The 20,478-nt window shown below is 45.4% G+C and overlaps 1 protein-coding gene across 2 annotated transcripts in view; it reads left to right on the top strand.

Moving 5' to 3' along the window:
- Window positions 1-20,478, top strand: part of ETV6 (ETS variant transcription factor 6) — a 235,444-nt gene that overhangs the window by 181,878 nt on the left and 33,088 nt on the right. For both annotated transcript variants that reach the window (XM_026502411.4, XM_026502412.4), the window contains exons 3-4: window positions 3,365-3,529; window positions 15,787-15,921. In XM_026502411.4, coding sequence (XP_026358196.1) covers window positions 3,365-3,529; window positions 15,787-15,921 — 300 coding nt within the window. The remainder of the gene's footprint in view (window positions 1-3,364; window positions 3,530-15,786; window positions 15,922-20,478) is intronic.

Raw genomic sequence — 20,478 nt, forward strand, 5'->3', positions numbered from 1 at the left:
CAAAGTCTGGGATGGGGAGGATTCAGGTCACTCAGTCTTTTCTGAATCCCTAATAGATGCTGAAAGTCAATCTGAATTCTGACTCTGGGTGGGAAATGCGTGCATAAGCATAGCATGAGGGATAAGAGCACAGACTCTGAAACCGGCCTGCCTGGGTTTGCATCTCAGCCCCTCTTGTTACCCTGGCCATATGACCTTGGGCAAATCCCTTCGATGCACCGAGCCCGAGTTCCCTGATCTCATGGGACTGTTGTGAGCATGCGGTTAAATGAACTTATATTTATAAAGTGCTTACAGGAGTGCTGGATGATAGATATGCTTAATAAATGACTATTAAGCAAATTAAATGGTCCTAATTAGACAGACTTGCCTCTGGGTCCAAGGCTCTATTCCATTTAGATGCTGTAACTCCCAGGCCTTAAGGCTGTTAGGTTCGAGGAAGGGGGGCTTCCTTTTCCTCAGTCGTTCTAGTGAATTAAAGAGGAAACAGCAGTAGGACTTGACTTTGAGTGCTGTAGTTTCTCAAGCCTCTTTCCAGAAGCTCGGTGAATGTGTCTACCTTCTCTTTATGCTAAGGGAAGAGTAGTGTCTCTGTCCTGGGTGGCCTCAAGCGGGCAGCTTGGTCTGCTGGGGTCACTTTGGTAAACCTGCTAGGATTACCGTGGTATACCCTGGACTGCCCGTGACTCGATGGGTCCCTTTTGCACAGAGCCCAGAGCACTCCTGTTGGTTCCCCGGGAGGGGGTTTCCACAGTGGCTCCGCCTGGCTTTGGGGACGGGGCTGTGGGAGACATTAATGGGAAGTGAAAAGAGAAACTGTCGCCCTTCACCAGCAGGGCTGTTGGGAGTGTGTGACTCTTCTTGTATTTAGGGAAAAGATTACTCATGAGTATTTTCTTCCATAGAATATAAAGAACCTCAAATTACTGCTTGTGTCCCCCACCCCCTTCTCACCCGCCTCCCTCCGGTTCAGTGAGTCCTCTGTGTTTTACTCTCATTGCCCCTGCCGAGTGGGACTCAGTTCTGTGTTTGCTCCGGCACTCACACCTCCAATAAGCTCCCCCGTTGTTTTTCCTGTTTCTGCCTGAGCATCTTCTCGTGGTCCACCTACGACCACGGCTTCTTCCTAGGCCAAGCTTGACCGGAACCTCGCACTTGGCCCCCAGTATCTGGTTGTACCCACGCCGTTCGTGTGAGGGAGAGGAAGGGGAAAGGGCCTAGTAGCAAGTCACTAATCACCGTGCTGTTCCTGTGCGAAGGTGACACCACTGACGATAGGAAGGAAATGTTAAGGTTTTTTACCGGTTCAAAAGTGGAGATTTTGAAGTGCAGAGCCATCCTTACTACCACTCCCATTTCGTTGGGATTCCAGATATGTGTTTTCAAGGTCGTTGGAAAGAGTGGGGGCACCTTCTGTACCCAAGGACCGTTTTTAATAGGCATTACTTCTTGGCACATGTAAGAGTCGGAAACAAAACTTTAGCTGTGTTTTATTCTCGAGATCGTAGAGCAGTAGCATACTACACATCCTTATTTTGTGATGCCACTTTTTTTTTCCATGTAAAATTATTGAACATACAAAACAAGAAAAAGAACTCTTAAATGCCCATCTCTGATTAGGCCAGCCTACTGATGCCCCACACGACAGCCTACTTTAGAAAGGACTTCCCCAGAGCTCAAGGAAGCCAGCTACCATCCTTCAGAGCTAGACTTTGCAAAGGAGCCACCTGGAAAACAGAGCCAGTAGTCATGCCCAGAGGCCCTGGACCTTCTCCAAGGGATTGAGCTGTTCATTCCCTGGTCCACTAGGGAGGAAAAGCAGCCCATCCAAGTAGACCAGACAGTTCTTTGTGATGCTTAAGGATGAAGAGGTGACTCTTTCCAGGATGAAGCTGAAGCGCACTTTTATAGCACACCCGAGTCTCCTTAGCAAGTTTAAGTAACTTACTGGAGGAACTTACTGAAGCTCCTTGTAGCAAACCCTGGTTCCATTATGCTTGAACTATTACTTCCTGCAATATAGTTTTAGAGAATGAAGCTCTGTGAAGCATCTAGCTTCTTGCAACCCATCCATTCTCATTTTGGTCTCAGGATTGCGTTCAGCTCTTAAGAATTATCGAAGACCCCAAAGAGCTTCACTCATATGGATTATATCTATCTATATTTACCATATTGGAATTAAAACTGAGAATTTAAAAAAATACTTACTGAAAAATAGTAAGCTAAGCTTATATTAGGAAAAGTATATATTTATGAATATATCTTCCAAAACAAAAAAAAAAAAGTTAATGGGATAAGTGTCCTTGTGTTATATTTTTGCAAGTCCCTTTAATATGTGGCATCATAGAAGATGGCTGAGTTCTCATATCTGCTGCAATATCACATATGCAGCTTCTAGAAAATTCCACTATATACTCATGAATGAATGAGAGTGAAAAAAGGTCAATAACCTCTTAATATTGTTAGGAAAACAGTTTTGACTTCGTAGACACCCTGAAAAGTTCTTGTGATCCCCAGATCACACCTTGAGAACCACTGTTCTAAACCACTTAAATGATAATATCAAAGATTTCCCATAACAGCAAAATGAAATAAAAATATAGACTCACAGTCAGGCATCCAGAAAGATCCAGCTTGAGCTACCCTCTTAACCTAAGCTGCAGCCCTCCCTTTGGCCCACTTCTGGTCCTACGCAGAGTCCAAGTACCACCCCCGCCAGGAAGTTCTAACATCAAAAAAGTAGAATAAAAAGGCAAAAGACCTTTTATCCTTACTTTGCCCTCTCATTCCCAGAGGCTAGCCTGATAGTTTCCCAGAGGCTGAGTGCATTGTTCTTCCTGGAAGAAGTTTCAGGGAACACTTCATTATTTGGCAGCTCTCGAAGGTCAAGCCCAGCTCTGGAACATTCTCACTTCAAAAGGACAGTGGGTGACAATCGGCTCAGCTGTGATTCTCAGGTCCCCTCCAAAGCACATTGACATCTGCCATGACTCTGAGTCCCTTGGGCGTTTCAGGCCACTGAAGAGCCTCAGCTTTAGCGCATACCTGGAATCAAGACAGCCTAGGCAGCTGGGCAAGGAAGGGCAGGGCACTAAGACTTAGGGTCCACTGAAGACACAAGAAAGGATTTGTCTTCTCATTTTGCCTCTAAGTAAATAGTTCATTGGATACCACACTTTGGCACTTACAAATCTTGAGCTTTAACTTGACATTCAGAGTTGAACATAAGGGCTCTTCAGACGCGGAGACTCAATTTTATTAACCATTCGGAAAGCTTTTCCCTTTATTCCAACTGTCTAACTGACAAGACCTTCTTTTTTTCTCTTTCTCTCTCTCTCTTTCTGCCTCGCTCTCTCTCCAACAGGCTTGCAGCCAGTTTACTGGAGCAGGGATGACGTAGCCCAGTGGCTCAAGTGGGCTGAAAACGAGTTTTCTTTAAGGCCAATTGACAGCAACACGTTTGAAATGAATGGCAAAGCTCTCCTGCTGCTGACCAAAGAGGACTTTCGCTATCGATCTCCTCATTCAGGTGAGAGTCTGGACCCCTGACACGTGCTCAGCTGGGACAATCTGTTAGCCGTTGGTTGGTCTTTGCCAGCAGTCATCATGCCCAAGAAATCCCCACAGTAGGCCACCAGGAGCACAAAGACAATGACCTAAGCTTAAGAGAGGAAAGATCTTGCTGACATAAGTCAGTTTGAGGGGAAAAGAGGAAGAGTTTCCAGGTCAAGGGGAAACTTTGAAGGTTGGGAGAAGGAACCCACTTAGGACCTACAGACACTGGAGCTTAAGGGATCTCGCTGTGGCCATGAAATCAAGAAGAAAATGCATTCCAGCTCTTTCACTCTGCCTTGCTCCTGATTCTGAAATGTTTGAAAGATGCTTAGGAGTGAGTACAGGTGGTGAACTGCTCAGTGAAAACCAAAGACAGAAGAGGAAGGGGCATGAGTCCTGCTAAGGTAGCTGGAGTGGGAAGAAGAGACTTGAGGGAGCAGGAGGTAAGGAGGGGAAGAGGTGGAGATCCCAGGGGCTAAGGCAAGCTTAGAAATAAACTCAGAGGGCTTCAGGTGATCCCCTTGCAGTACTGAATTGTGAAGTATTGCATCTTGTAGCTTATAGAGATCCTGAAAAGTACACATGGAAAACTTCTCGGGTTCATCTAACTAGGCAGTTTTGTCAAAATAAGGGCTCCTAAGACTCCATGGGAAGATTCGATTCGGTAAAGAGCTTTAGTACCTGCAGAGTGTGTTGCTGACCTTAGGTAAGACTTCAATTATACTTTCTAATTTCATTTCTTAAACATTATGGATATTTAGCAGATAGTTATTTGGGAACTCCATATGTGAAAGGGGACCTTCAGTCTGGGGTTTATGCCTCTTGAGGGGCCAGTTAATTCAAATACCAACAGGCCATCCTTCTCTCGAGTCTCATTGTGGCCAATTTTAATGTGACTTGTCCGGGAGAGACTCTCTTTGTCTTGACAAAGGGCAAAGATCCTGCATAAGGTCTTGGCATGGTTCCAGCGACGTTCAACCCTTATTTACTCCTGGAGGCCTGCCAGAAGTTAATAAACTAACCGTCATGAGGAAACATCACCGTCACAGGGGGTGAGATAAGGATATAGAACAGTATCTCCCCTGCTTTTCCCAATTGCAGCAGACCGTTTATATGAGGAAATGATAAAGGGAAGTTTCCCCCAGAAGCAGAGATGTTATTGAAACTTGAAAATTTATTATCTTTGAAAAACAGATCATTTTTAAGGTTCTACAAAAGAATGGAGCCAGACACACCTGAAACATTTTGTCTCAAATCGTTGACACTTTCTGTAGTCTCAGAATAAGAAAACTAGAGCAACCATATATGTAAATGAAACTAACCTAAAAGGAAACTAAATAGTTCCTTTTAACTTAATGCAAAAATACTTACCTTGTCTGTTCTCGTGAAAGCACAAAGGTGTACTCAAAGGGGCAAAGTCACCTCTCTGGAGGAAAGGAGCTCTTAACTTTTTAGTGTGTTCCAGAAAAACCAGTCATGTCAGGCAAACAAGGGAAGACACAGTGATGTGTTTTGGTGGGATTTGACTTAGCCCTTAGCCCGGCTTTCCTCTGTGAGTCTGTAAGCAACCCCCTTGTCATATCTCAGGTACTCCTTTTTGTTGCTGATTTATTTTTCTCCCTAGTGACCTCTGTCCACTTTACTTAGAAACCAGATTCTCTCTGCTCAAGGCTGGAAGCAAAGATAGGCAGCAGCTTCCCAGTCATCCCTCGCCATTTTGTCAGGTCTCTGCCAGAATGGGCCATGTGGAAGATGGACAGGATCCCGTGGTCCTGTTAGAGAGAGACAATTGCATTGAACCTAAAGGCAAAATGAAGCTGGAGAGGAGAGAGGACAGGGTAGGATGGGGTTTATGAAAGAAGGAGTAGAGTTGGTGTGGGGCACAAAGGATGGGATGTGGAACTGAGAAGAACATTCCAGGTCACTGGAGCAACATTAGCTTAGTACATTTGGATGATGGTGAAATAGCCCATCTGATGAAGGGAAGAGGCAGGAGGTGGGAGGCTAGATGAAGCCAGTGCACTGGGCTGGTCATGAGGTGCTTAGACCCCCGTTAAGTGGCAGTAGAAATTCGTTCGGTGAGTATTTACCGAGCCCCTCCATGCTCGAGGTACAGAAGTATGGGCTAGGGAGGTTCAGGGATAGCAGGGGTGATTTCTGGCTGGATTGTCAAACAGAAGCTCCAGGGTATGGTCATGGAGCCAGATTTTGAAAGCTTGGAAAGGCAACCAAGGCGGAGGAAGGAAAGGTGCTAAAGAGGAACTGTAGATCAATTGGTGTGGAGATGGAGTTCCCAGATAAGGCCATGCAAATTCGATCCTCTGTTTGAAACCCTGTCCATCCTCACCCATCACCCCTGCCCGACTTGTCTGACTGCCTTTTCATATTTGAAGGTCTACTGACCTTTTTCAGGAAAGCTTTCCCTGAGTCCCATCCCTGCTTCCCTAACTTTGCCCTGCCTTCCTCTCCTCCACCTCTTCCCACCTCAGCCTGGGCTAGATGCTGTTCCGGGCTAGATGCTGTTCCTCTTTTATCACAGAGCATACCCTAATTCTGACGTGGCTACACACACACACACACACACACACACACACACACACACCATGTTATATGTGATAGGAAGCTCCTTTGGGCAAGGGGCTATGTCTTGTTAGGCTGACTTGTCTCCAGCATGGCATCCAGTTGGCACTCAACAAATATTGATTGACTTGTGACCCAACACGTGAGTCCCTTAAAGCCCAGGTTAGGAAGTTTGGATTTTATTTTGCAGGTAGTGGGCAACCACTGACAGGTTTTGATCAGGAGAAGAACAGAATTGGAGCTCTCCCTTTGGAGCAGACCTTGGTCATCGGTGCCAGAGGGTGGACTCATAGGGTCCCTAAAAACAGGAGACCTCGTTAGAATGTTCTTGCTACAGTCCTCATTGGAGACATTGAAATCCAGAACGTGATCAATGAGAGTAAAATCATAGTACTTCAGGCCCAGAATGGTGAGCCGAGATGAGGAGCTCGTGTATAGGACGCACTAAGACTCATTTTGGCCAAGTGACACCACCACATCCCAAAAGACGTGTCCTATTCTGCAGCTGGAATTCTGAGGCCGGAGCCAGGCCAGAGCTAGCAACAGTAGATGGGAGCATTATCCCCCTTACATTGAGCTGGCAATAAAGAGAAATGTATCCTGTGGGTGATTTAATTAAGGCATCAACCAGAAAGCCGTGGCCAGAATTTCAAAGTGCTACCTGCTAGTAGGGGCTGCAAGAAAACTTGCCACAAAACAGAGGGGTGTTGTCAGAGGGTTTGGAAACAGAGCTAAGAAGGCGTTAGGAAGACATTCTCATTAGGAAAAAGGTCGGTAGAACTACGTGCTACCCCACCCACGTAGCAGGGTAATGAAGGCACGATCTACCTGCCGGCCTTCTCCTTAGGTCGATACAAGGTATGGATAGAAAATCTTCCTTAGCTCTCAAATGTCACATTTGCCAGTGTTTCTCCTGACATGGGCATTCTGGGTTAGCATTTGACGTAGTAGCTCTCCCAAGGCCCGGATTCTCTGCATGACTCCTCCGCAGGTCACAGTACTTCATTGGCCCCTATTTTCCTCCTCCATAAAATGGGATTTTTACCATGTGGATCCTGAGCTCCTTTCCACCCTTAACAGTTCAGCTCTACTTCAAGCATGAAACAGTGTTCAGCATGAACCTCCTACCCCATAGGCAATGAGTAAATACTCTGGTCCCCTTCAACCTCTATGCCTTGTAAAACTCATACTTTACCCAATTTTTTTCTGTCTGTCTTTGAATCTTTTTGGCTGCCGAAGATGAATCAGCAGCAGCTTCGCAGTAGTCACGGGGCTGCTGGAATAAAACAAAAGTATCTGGTTGCCCCGTCACCACGAATGGATGTTTATAGCTTCCTCCCGGCCTTGCTTCCTGCCTGGCCTCACCCAGAACTATGCTCTCTGTATATGGAAATAACATTCTGCTCAACACAACTCACTTCAAATGTAGAGAGGCGGGAACGGGACCCAGTGAATTATAATTACCTGAAATGTTAATGTGTCTTAAGTCCAAATATGGTAGCCTCTCTGAACTCCACATTCTTTGGCCAATTTGACAAACTGCACTTATCTCGTCCATTTCCAGAACAAGACTTGTCCATTTTTAACTACTAGAATAGAGCAGGGAACATGCACGATGTGCTTTACGTAATTATATTATCTCCAAACGGAAGATTTTAAGGCCGAAGATAAATGGGATATTTTCTTCGGAATATCCTCCCAGTTAGAGGATATAAGATAGTGCATTTATAACATTTGCAAAGCTAAAGAGTAAGTGTAAAGGAACTGTAACTTTATAAAATTGTACCTGTACAGGATAATTTTACCTACTCTTGGAGCTACTAGACAGTTGCTGCCTTAAATAGTCTGGGATGATTTAAAGTCAAAGGGGTGTTTGATTATTTGACCACTCTGAGACTTGAGAAAACACGTGGATAAGAAGGAACAGACAAGTTAGCGTTGATACTCACTCTTGTTTAGAGTCAGTCATTGTAAGACATCAAGGTGGGATGGATTTATGTATGCGTTTTTTATACGAACAACAGCAACAAAAACCACAAGTTGTCTTCAGTTTAATTCATGTTAGACTCTCTGTTGATGCTAAAAAATGGAAAATAAAAGCCTAGTTTCAAAGTTCCTTCAGTTCAATGCAGCAAAAAATGTATGATGGGTTTACTAAGTAAATCAGTCATTTAACATACCAGAATGTGATGTTGTGAATTACTTCTTCTCTCTCCAACACACCAAAACCTTTGTTTTTGGAAATATGCTTTGCTTATGACCTTCAAATATAGTAAAATTCCCTTCCAAGGTTAAATGAAAAATGCTGATCTTTATCTTCAGAAAGTTCCTCCTTGGACCAACTTGCTTATTCATTTCTATTAAGCAACGGTAGGTGCATTTGCTGGGTTGAGTGGCTGGGTCAACTGGCTATTTTAGAATCAAGTCGCAGAATCTGAGGGGATGGGTCACAGAGGGGAATTATAGTCCTGAAGTGTGGGAGTTGCAGTAGGCATGACCCTTGATTGGGACACCAGAGTTGGCTCTTTCTTGTCTTTCTGTGAACAGAGAAAAAAAAAAGTGTACAGACATCAGAGAAATGCTTAGATGGGTTAATTACAGAAAGGTCATTTAATTTCTTAGCACTTCGCTTTTCCCATTTGTGAAATGGTGGTGATGACCGATCCCTCTGCCGTATGGCGTGATATTATAACATGTAAAACATACAACACTTCCTTTAATAAAGCACCTACTTATTTTACAATATTTGTATTTTCACAGAAGCTTATTTTTTTGTTCATCTGTAATATCTCTTTATGTTCTGCATCCAGCTAATGGCGGTTTTCTTAACGGTATCTCTTTCCTAACTGAGTTTGTCTTGTCTTAAAGACGATATTCAGATTTTCCCACAACCGGCTCCCTTTTTCTCAGGATCTCTGTGCCTAAGACACAGAGATCAAGCTAAATCCCAAGTACTTGTTCCTAAGTGAAAGACTAGCTTATGTTTATGGTTACAGAGGCACTCTGTATTTAATAAAAAGGCCTGTCATTTAATCAGCCTGCAAAAATGGATTGAATGGAATTTTCAGAAAATAAGGTCGAACAGTATTGGAAAACCAAGCAGTCCCTTGATGGGAGGGGCCTGTCATGGGCACCAGTGGGACCTCCCTGGGCCAGTGCCCGCCTTGGCATTCTCACTGAAGTTACACTGAAACTGAATGACCCGAGGCTTTGGACTTTATCCTGAACATCTACCACAGGCAGGAAGGACCCAGCAGAGAGAATTTGATGACAAATCTGAAACGTGTCTCTTCCACCCTTGCACTTTTTTTTTTTTTAACGAATTGGTCAAAAGGAAACTAAAATCTCTGAATAAAAACAGAAGAGAGAGAGAGAGGAAAGAGAACAGTTTGCAAATTTAAGAAAGTGTTACTTCAGATAATCTTCACATGAGGATATGTACATAGTAAATCATCACCTGAAAAATGCAAATTTTAGGAATGTTAAAATTCTGCATTCAGACTACTGAACTCGAGAAGTTAAACGTTGTGAAACCCCAGGAGAGGGGCTCTGGGTAGGCCTGTAGATGACACTGTGCGTGGGTCCCAGCCTTTTGCAGAACAGGGAAGGCATAAGAACCTTAAAAGTGATCAGGCTCTTCCACTGATAATACCATCTGAAGAAGATATCCCAAGGACGCAGTCCAGTGGTGGGGAGGAAAAGATGCCCTTAGCAGTCCTGTTTATAATTATAAAAACTGTAAATGCCCAGGCCACTCACCGCCTGGGATTTGCTCAACAGACTTAGAGAATGTAAATATAAAGGAATATCCTGTGGCTTTGCAACGATTCACCGAGCCACTTATTATTTCTTCAATAGGTTCTGCAGGGCCTTGCAGATCATGTTCAGGACCCTAAAGGTTATTTTAAAGACAGGTAGAAGCCATTCAGCGTTTTTGTTTCTGTTTTTGTTTAAGATTTTATTTATATATTTGACAGAGACAGCCAGCGAGAGAGGGAACACAAGCAAGGGGAATGGGAGAGGGAGAAGCAGGCTTCCCGCCAAGCAGGGAGCCCGATGCGGGGCTCGATCCCAGGACCCTGGGATCATGACCTGAGCCGAAGGCAGACGCTTAACAGCTGAGTCGCCCAGGCGCCCCCCTCCCCCATTCAGCGTTTTAAGCAGAGATTGGCATGACAAAGTGCAAAGGTGAAGAGTGGATGTGGGCAGTTGGCTTGGCTGGCATTCAGGAATAATGGTGGTGCCCTGAAGGAAGATCGGATAAGCAGGGAGGAGGAGATGACTCCAGGAGTATTTAGAAGTCAGGGTCTGAAAGCCTTGGTGACTAATTAGATGTTGGATGAGAGAAAGAGAGGAACTCCTGGGTTTCTGGCCTGAGCAAATGGGCATTCACTGTACCAGGAAACAGCATGTGGGTTGTAAAGACTTTTACATTCCACACATTAAATGTGTGGTATCATGTCATGCAAGAGGGAAGTATCTAGGAAATAACCGAAGGTTCTGGAGTTGAGAAGAAATGCCTGGCTGGAGTAGATTTAGCACCGATGGGCTGATGAGGGGCATGGGAGTAGATAAGATTACTGGGGAGAAAGACTAGTGAGAGCCTGGGGAGCCTTACTGTTGCAGGGTTGGAGCAGGTGGAAAGAAAACCGGGAGAGGTAGGAACGTCCGAAGCCGTGAAATGTTCTAGGAGGAGGCAGATAGTGAGCGCTGCTGATGAATGTTGCTGAAAGGCAGAGTCCCCAAGTACCAACCATTGCCCTCTGGTTTGACCACGAGGAGGTGAGCAGTAGAAGGGGAGGGAAATGGCAAGAGCAGAGTTGGACAGCTCCTCAGCCAAGCTTGGCCATGCTGGGACCAGAGAACCAGGAGCAGTACCTGGAGGGAAAGATGGGGACAATGGGTGTGTGTATGTGTAGAAAACAGGAGAAACTGGACACTGCTTAAATGCTAAAGGGAAGAATCCCATAGAAAGAGGTTGAAGATACAACTGTGAACTAGGAGAGAGAGAGAGACTGAACTAGAAAAGTCTATGTGAAATGATGTCAAGTGGGAAAACACATCTTCAATACATATGAATGTGACTTCATGAAACTTGTATAGGCGCTTTAAATACAAAAGTGTTGAAGCAAAGCAAATGGTTTCCAGATTTTTTGAGACACGTCTGTGAATAATTACCAGATCACAAGGGGTGCCATCTAGTGAGCCCACATTATCGCAGACGTGGGACTGTTGCTTGTTCTTATCATCTCAGCTGATCTTCATATTAGCCCTGCCAAGTCTGAGGCATTATTCTCATCTGAGACAAAAGAGTGTTTCACTAAGCCTGGAGTTAAGCCTCACAGAGAAAGAATATTTGCCTGAGGGCATGCAGCTGACATATAGAGGACCCAGGGGGACCTGGGACCTCTTGCCCCAGAGCCCAGGCTCTTCCCTCAAAGGGAAAGAAACCTTAACCCCCCGAACAGCATCTGTCCGTTCTCAGTCTTCAGACCCTAGGAACATTGAGAAGGCAACTTGTGGCAGGTTTGTTCACTCTCCTATCCGTTGGAAACAAATTACAAATAAAATAATAGAATTTCATATTCTCTGAGTGGATGCCTGACTTTTCACATCACAATCACCACTACAGAATTGCATGTGTGTTTAGTCTGTGGGTTTCTGTGTTGTGTGTGTGTACGTGCATCCCTGTGCCTGTGCCTACAAGCACGGACAACACGTGTCATGTGTGCTCATGCACCCAGGGGAATCTCTAGGTTTTATGGGGCCTGAAGCTTCTAATTTGGGGGCACTAATAGTTTTAGGGTTCCTCCCAGGAGCCCATGCGGGTGAAAGCCCTGCACCCCACTAGCTTCACAGCAGCTCCACGTTGGTACGCACCTGTGTAAACGTGACCCATGTATGTGCGCGTGAAGGTGTATAGAGAAACCAACAATAGCTCTTGTCCCTTAGACAGGAGGCTTGGTGCCATTGCTTCGTACCATAGAAGCGCCTTTTACAGTTAGCCCTAGGTATTGCTTTTCTGGGAACACAGAGAAAATTTATCACGAATGAAATGGGCCAAGAATTTTTTGACAAGTCCCTTTTGAATTCAAGCCAGCGGTCATTAGTGAAGTTAGATATACAGTGCTATGGCTCGTGCTCTTTATATTCAGCAGACAAATAAATATAACTTATTTTCAGATCTCTTTTTTTATTCCAGAGATCTTCTTGCTAATACTACTTTTTAGATGTGATCTTCTGTGTATATATGAACATTTTTATAGTGTAGCAGGAGAACAGGCTGGGTGTTGGAGGAAATAGGAGGCAGGAGAGATGGGAGAGGATGGGGGGGCCCGTCCTTATTTATTTAGAAAACTGTTGTAGACGAGACACATGTTCTGTTGTTGTTCCAGAGCCAAAACTAGGAACTGAGGTACATGAGTTTGCAGGGGAGGCCAGGTTCCAACTCAACAGAAGAACTTTCTATCAACTAGAGCTGTCCAAAAATGGTTTGCTTATGTTTGTGGCCGGCCGCCCATCCCTGGAAGTGCTCAGCCAAAGTTACTTCTTGGCAGGGGAAGGGGAGGCAGGGGACTTCTGCTGAACACAAGTTCGAGTCGATCTAAGTAACCTCTAGAATCCTTTCTAAGATTCCAAGCTATTATCGGGCTGCCAACCACATGTACCCAGGCTATGCACCGTAAGTTGGTTTCTCCCCCATAGTACTGATGCATTTGTGCTGAGCCAGCCACATTCCCCGACTGAGCCCCTGGTTGCTGAGGAAACATGTCTGTGAATGGACTGATCCATCTATGGCCTTCCTCGACAGGGTTCGAATTCAGTTTTTTCCTGGCTTGGAACGTGGGACCTTTGGCCCGTGCTCACGCCCATTAGCCAACCATCCCAAGTGGCCCTTATGAATGTTATCTCACTAGTTCTCATCACGGGCGTGTGGTGTAGGTAAGGAACTGGCAGAGTTGCCCTTGATTCACCCCTCCCCTGCTTTCTCTTGCACACTGAGACAGGAACCTTCTCTGCCTGGCTGCCTTTGCCAGCTTTGGGATGAGAGGCAGAAGAGAGCCAGCACAGAAGGCTGGGAGAGTCTGGGGTGGAGGGCCTGTCAGCCCTTCTGTGGGCCTGCCCACCCCGGGGGGAGGGGGGGGGAAGGGGCGGGGGCGGGGGGGGGGGGGGGAGGCTCTCAGCGGGAGGGGTCTGGAGAAGCCAAGGTGGGTGAATGGCCTCAGTTAACCTTTGCCCTTTCTGCAGGGGGAGCAGAACAATGGGCATGACCCAGACACTCCTCCTTTGTTCTCCTTGAGAGACTGCCTTAAGGGGCTACAGGTCTGTCCTACACCACTGTAATAATATCAGTAAGAACAGTGGTGGTGGCGGGCATAGCGGTGGTCACAAAAACAGCCTCTGGAGCCCCAGGAGCGACCTCTGATGAGAGGTCGGCATGTAACATGTGCAGCACGCACACCTGCTGTGGGTGCTTGGCCACACCGCCCTGGCCGAACCCTCACAGCAGACTGGGAAGGGAGATGTCATTTGCATTTCTCAGGGAAGTTCAGGGACTTGTTCAAGGTCATGGGGTACAGAGGAGCTGGCATCTGCAAGTGTGTGTGCCTTCCCCGCCGCGTCAGCCTGCCTCTCTGAACGAGCAAAGTTGAACACCCTCACAGACACTAAATTTATATTTCCTGGCCTCCTCTTCCAAAATGGATACACTAATTACTGGCCATTTTTTTTAGTAATACTAATCATCAGGAACACATTTTTCAGTGTTGCGTTTTCTCTTTCTGCGTACTACCGAAATAAAGCATTGCTCAAACCCACAGGATAAAACCCAGCGGGTGTGAGGCCATGGAAATTAAGGAAAGTTCAGGAAGACATTACACTACACCAAAAGAAACAAAGTGTTGATTAGGGACTTATTTTTGTAAGCGATTAAAATATGAATCATTAAAATAGGACTGTATTTCAGGCTCTGTATCCTCCTCTCATCAGAGACGACATTACCATGACTACTCGGTTCAGATTAGATGTGCTCCAAGCTTTCCCAGCTCAAAAAGCGCACCCGTGTGTGCCCTGCTTCTGCCTTCCACAGAACCTTCTTCCAAGGCTGGTGCAGAACACCTCTGCGTCCTCTCGCCCGTGTCATTATCAGGAAATGCCCAAATGACACGCTTGTCTTCAACTCTTTAAAGTCTTTTGCTTTATTGAATCCTAATAGTAAATAGTGTCCCTACATAATATTAATAACCACCCAAACTCAAAGGTAGAGGAAGGAACAAAGTCAAAACAAAGACACAAAGGCACCTCATGAATCACTTAGAACAGAATATCCTCGAACTTTATTTGGTACAAATGGCTTGCAGAAAGAAAGAAATTAATACGGAGCGTTTCTCAGGTTCAGAAGAATTTAAAAGAAAAAAAAATAATTTAGCAATAGCCCAAAATATGCAGTTAAATTAAGTTGTTAATTAAAGTATCTGTTAAAAATGGCTAAAATTAGAGACAAAAGCCCATTGTTTGGTACAATGGTTGACTGCATATCTGTATGTGGAAGGGCGTAGGGGGACAGTCAGAAGCCTGTGTATTTTAAAGATTAATCACCCACCCCGAAGGGGTTTTGAGCACCCACCTGCATTTTTGAACTTGGATCTAAGCCGAAGGGGTGGAACAAGACCATGACAGGTTTTGGGGGGCTTTTTTGTGGTTTTGGTTTTTTTGGTGTTTTTTTTTTTTTGTTTTGGGGTTTGTTTTGTTTTGGTTTGGTTTTTTGTTTATTTGTTTGTTTGCTAATTAACTACTCAGTGGACACTTTACCGAATATATCAGAACAGAGGGCCCTCGCTCAGACCAGCCCCCACCATCCTCCGCAAGGCACTGACATCTAGAGGTGATTTTCTAGAGACTGTAGAGCCTTGAAGCAGTGCCTGTGTGTATTTTTAAAGGAGGTAAGCATTCCAGAATGTGCCAGAGTTCTTTAGAGGGTACCTTCAATAGTTAGCACCTCTCACCAGACTTGTGCATTTTTTTTCATCCTCATTCTCTTCCTACCTGGGATTAGAGTGGGTTCGAAAGGCAATTTTTTTCCATTGGAAGGTCTCTATGAAGAATCTATGAATTGCCAGTGGAACATTAAAAATTTTCATACTTAATGACTTCATAATCCTTCTTTGGTTAATCTGAAATGCAAGCAAAGAGGGATATGAACAGAATATCTTTCACAAGAATAATAGCAATAAATTGGAATCGTTGAAATGTCCATTAAGTCTGGTGCATCCCTGTAATGGGCTCTCATTTTGTAGCTAGTGGAGCAGTTCAATAATGTGGAGGGTAAAAGAGAGATACGAAGCTAGCACAAGCCTGATAAAACCATAGATAGTAGGGATAGGACTTCTTCCTCTTAGTGGTAGGATTATAGGTGATTTTTGTTTTCTTTCTGGTTTTCGGCACTTTTTAAACTTTTTCGTATATTACTTGCACAACGTAAAAAGTCCACTGAAACAACGGTCATGTGGCTCCAACCCTCTGAGTTTTCCCTGTTTGCTCTATGGGGGCAGGTGGCATACATACCTGGCTCGCCATTACGTCCTTAGTCCAGTGCCGCCCCTAGAGTCGAATATTCCCATTGCTGTAGTTCTCTTTCCTTTTTCTTTCCAGGTGATGTGCTCTATGAACTCCTTCAGCATATTCTGAAGCAGAGAAAACCTCGGATTCTTTTTTCACCGTTCTTCCATCCTGGAAACTCTATACACACACAGCCAGAAGTCATCCTGCATCAGAACCATGAAGAAGGTACCAGAGGAGGCTTTTCTTTCCTTGCGTCAGGTTTAGACGGTCCAAAAGGTGTCACTGTTTCCTTGATAAGTTGTTCTTATGCGCGTGATTTGTCTGTCATTGAACAAACACGTATTGAGTGTTCGACATATAGAATACACTGAGAGAAACGCCAAGATGAATGAGACGTACTCTTGATTCTCTGCAATCTGTTAAAGAAATGAGATACGTGGATGACTATCAAAGCATAGCTGTAAGAGTAGGCACCATAAAGAGACAGTGGGGGGGGGGGATTATAACCAGACGCGAGCATCAGGGTCAGCCTCATAAAGCAGGTGATTCTGGAGGCTTCCTTGATGGTCCAGCAGAATCCTGGTAAGCAAGGATGAAGTGGGGAACCCTCCTGGAAGAGAGAATAGGTAGGATGGAGTGAGTCCCTGGAACAAGAGAGCCATTAGATGACCTGGGTTATAAGGCTTATCTCCCTCCCCACAACCTTTTGTTCTGGAACATGTCAGACAATAGAGATTTCTCCCAAATAGACAGAATGAAGTAAATGAACCCCCGTGAGCCATTACCCCGTTTCAACAATGATCAACATTTTGCTTTTGCAGAGCTAGTCCGAGGAGGTTGTATTGGACCCAGAATGGAGAGGGTTTTGATGAAGGAGAGTAATGGGGGTCTTTGAAAATTTGTGAGGAGAGGGTATTAAAAGCTGGGGGAACAAGACAGACTCAAACCCTGTGAACTCGGGTGGACCAGGAGTTCCTTCGTGCACCGAAGGCGGTTTCTTGCAATGTGCTCAGCATAGGTGCCTCCTTCAGACGTGCCCGGGGCTGCTCTTCTCTGGTAAGCCCCAGCAGTCCTAAAATCACTGGTAGGAAACAGAAAAAAAAACAAAAACAAAAAACCCAGAATTGAACCGTGGCGCTGGACATCGTTCCAAAGCAGGTGTCTGGGTGCAGACCTAGGTTATTAAAATCTGGCTTGGTGCGTGATTCCGTTGAACAGCAATGCATGGTGCCTCTGAGGAGCGTGATGTCCATGTGCACACGGATCGGTCAGACAACAGACGTGCGGACACAAAGTATTGCTTTTCAACTTGTCCTTTTTCTTAGGACCGGATCACTCAGGGCCTCCAACCCCAGTTCCTTGGGGTATTTCCTTAAATTGATCGAGCCTCCTCAAGAGCAGGGCTCATATTTTTTGGTTTCGTTGTTGGCAAATTAAAAAATGAGAAGTTATTTGTTTTCTTAATTAACACTTCACAAAAGCGAGCCTGACTCCAGGCGACCCCGTCCCTTCCTCGTGCCAAGTGTCTCACAGCAGGCCCCCTTGCTTTCGCGATGGAGAATAAACGCGAACGGCTCTTCCCTGCTCCCTGCCTGTTTCTCTCATCCTTTCTTCCCCTGGCTTTACCCTTGCTTAATTTAGCAGCTCCCCCCCTTTCTCCCCCCCAATTCGGTTTCTCTGTTCTTTGGCTCTTCCTGCCATGTACATTTCCGGCTTGCATAATAGCCAACAGCTATGCCAGAGAAGAGGAGGTGGGTTTACTGAAGTTTGATATTAAGGCAAGAATCATATTACCTAGCTTGCCTCCTTGGATACAAAAGGTGTGTGATGGGCTTTTTCCCCCCACCTCCTGTCTGTCTCTCCTGCACTCATTATTTAAAAAAAAAAAAAAAAAGTCCCATTTGGAATTCCTATTCCTCTTTTTATTCCCAAACGTGATTGGAAGCTTATGGTCTCATCACAAATCCTTCCACCTTGAATTGACTCAGAAGTAGGTGTTCATTGTTGTTCTTATTTGCAGGAGCTAATCAATAGAGAAAGCCGGGCTTCCTCTCAGAGCTACTCTCAGACCAAGTAAATACAGATGTGCTGCTCCGTGTGCCATAATGAGCTGTGCTCTCGAGTGTTATGATGTCGGTGGTGGTGACTCCGTAGGTAAAAGGATGGAGCTAATGAGACCAAGGTCAAGGGCTTCATCACCCTGTGGACCAGTGAGCTTTGCTTCAGAGCTCTTAAAAGTAGTGTGTTCTCAGAGACCATTCCTTAAAGCTGTCAGCCAGGAATCAAGACCTGAGGGAACAGGCCTGTTTAGACACGGCGCGTTCTCTCAGGTGAACAGGTGGACACGCGAGAAGGGAAGTTTAGGTCTTTGTCAGATGGTGTCAGCTGAGAAGAGCTGTGCAAGGCATGGAGGTGATACGCACAGGCTGCCTGCCCCCCGACCGCCATGGGTGACAAGGGGACCCTCCAGAGAGGGGAATCAGCCAGTACAAGTTCCCTACCTCCAAACACCTCCTACCTCGTTCCCTTTTCTCCACCAAAAAGACAAAATATCCGGCTCCACGTGATTGGTTTCTAGAATTAATGCCGCCGCACTTCCTTGTGAATGGCAAAACACTAATATGGACATCTGTTAACGTACAGAAAGATCTGGTGCTGGAAAAAACAAATCTGTAAAGCGAGATTCTACATATCGAATATTCTATCCCCCGTGGTCTGTTTCACATAACTGGGGCACAGTCCTTTGTACAAGTATGTTGCCACTGACCTGACACAGAGATCATATGACAGGAAAGAGAACAGGAACATTCCAGAAGAGAACGGACACGGCGCCTGAACAGCCTGGCACAGTGAGGCGTGCAAAGTGAAGTGCAAAGACAAAGCTTCATTTACCCCCTCCCCGTGACTGCACCTCATCACTGCCACCGACTTAACCAGTTCAGACATTCACCATTTCACAATGGGAGTTGAGATCACAGCACAAACATATCTTGTCGAATCTAGCAGCAGTTCCCCACAGACATCCCGTGTGAGTGCATGACATTGAAATCTCACCATCCTCGCTGGCAGCTGCGTGGCAGTGCCAGGAGCCAGGGAGCTGGTGTTACAGCTCAGAGGCTCCCGTCCAGGCTCTGAGGGGAGAAGTGGGCAATCTCAGGAATTCCAGTTACCCTTCATTTGTAAACAGTTGTTCTCTCCATATGGTGCGCTATTCTGAAATCGCCTTGTGCCTGGGGCAAAGCAGTCCTCTGATGACCGCCCAAGTCTAGGAGAACCAGCATGGCCACCCTCTTCCCTTATTTACATATGAGAAGAGACTGCAGTATTCTACAACGAAGGCAGCCTTGTAATCTCTCACCCATGCTGAGCCACTGTAACAGGGAAACAGGACTCCTCCAGCAGGTATGCCAGGCAACAGGCACAAAGCAGGATCACCCCAGACCACCTGGCACGCATGGTCAGCTTCAATCAAATCTTTTAAAGGATGGGATTTGGAAGTCAGGAACCCAGGCTCGAGTCCTCTGTTCTGCCGGAACAAAGCTTAAGGGCAGAGTTTCTCTTCTCTGGCCCTCAGTTCCCCCAGTTGTGAGACAGGGGTTAGACTGAATGTTCTCAGATCTCCTACACTCTCAAGTCCTTCATTCCCTCCAAAGTCTGGGTCTCCCTGGATGATGGGAAAGTGAATAAGACGCATTCTCTCCCGTCAGGGCCTTGGGCAACTAAAATCCAGAAAATCGAAAGTGTGTCTTGCTTGGTGTTGCTGAGAATCAGTTCAACATCTCTTCTGTCCTCCCTTGTCTCACCTTACCAGGAACTGCTGGTTACATTACCCCTCTTAGTGGTCAAACCAAGAGTGGCACCTTCCCCTTATCTCATGACCGAAAGCCTCAGTTCAAGTGGATTGCTTTTCTTTGATTGTTGTGACTCATTTTATCTGCATAATATGAATGAGTTAGATGTTAGGTACATAGCTATGTAGGAAGGAGACAAAACAAAAAAATGATACTGTTTCTTTCCCCAAAACCAGGAGGTAAAACATCTTTAGAAATTTCTGATCAGGCGTGCCTGGGTGGCTCAGTCAGTTAAGCATCTGTCTGCCTTTGGCTCCGGTCGTGATCCCAGGATTCTGGGATTGAGCCCCACGTTGGGCTCCCTGCTCGGCGGGAAGCCTACTTCTCCCTCTCCCTCTGCCTGCTGCTCCCCCTGCTTGTGCTCTCTCTCTCTCTCTCTCTCTGCCAAATAAATAAATTAATTTAAAAAAAAATTTCGGACCAGCAAATGATGATAAAATAAATATATTTTGTCACTCACACTTATAATATCAACTTCTTTTGACACCTCAGGTTCTAAAATCAGTTACTTCTGGCTCCTATGGAATAATTACAAGAAAGGCTTTGTCCCTAAGTATATATTCGATCGCCAGTAGCCCTACTGGTATTGAAACTACTTGATACTGATTCCCTAAAAGCTTATTGAGTAAAATAAAATATGTTTCCAGTTGAGCTCGTCCCCAAACGGGGCCAGCTCCATGGAGTTACCCATGTCAGACTGGACAGGCCCAAGTCTGTAGAGAGAAGGAACAAGAGTTGTGTTTATCATATGCTTTCGTCCCATGACCCCTGTGAAATTGTATAATTCCAACTTTCTAGTCCCACCCTCTCCTATGTCCTATCTAAGAGAGTGGAAAGTGATTTTTAATCACTTTAATTTAAAAATATTCACACATGCAGTGCTGTGATTGTTTCTGCAACAGTAGACACACTTTGAAGACCTCAGGGGCTG

This window comes from Ursus arctos, unplaced genomic scaffold (genome assembly GCF_023065955.2).
Source record: "Ursus arctos isolate Adak ecotype North America unplaced genomic scaffold, UrsArc2.0 scaffold_26, whole genome shotgun sequence".
Classification (NCBI taxonomy): domain Eukaryota; kingdom Metazoa; phylum Chordata; class Mammalia; order Carnivora; family Ursidae; genus Ursus; species Ursus arctos.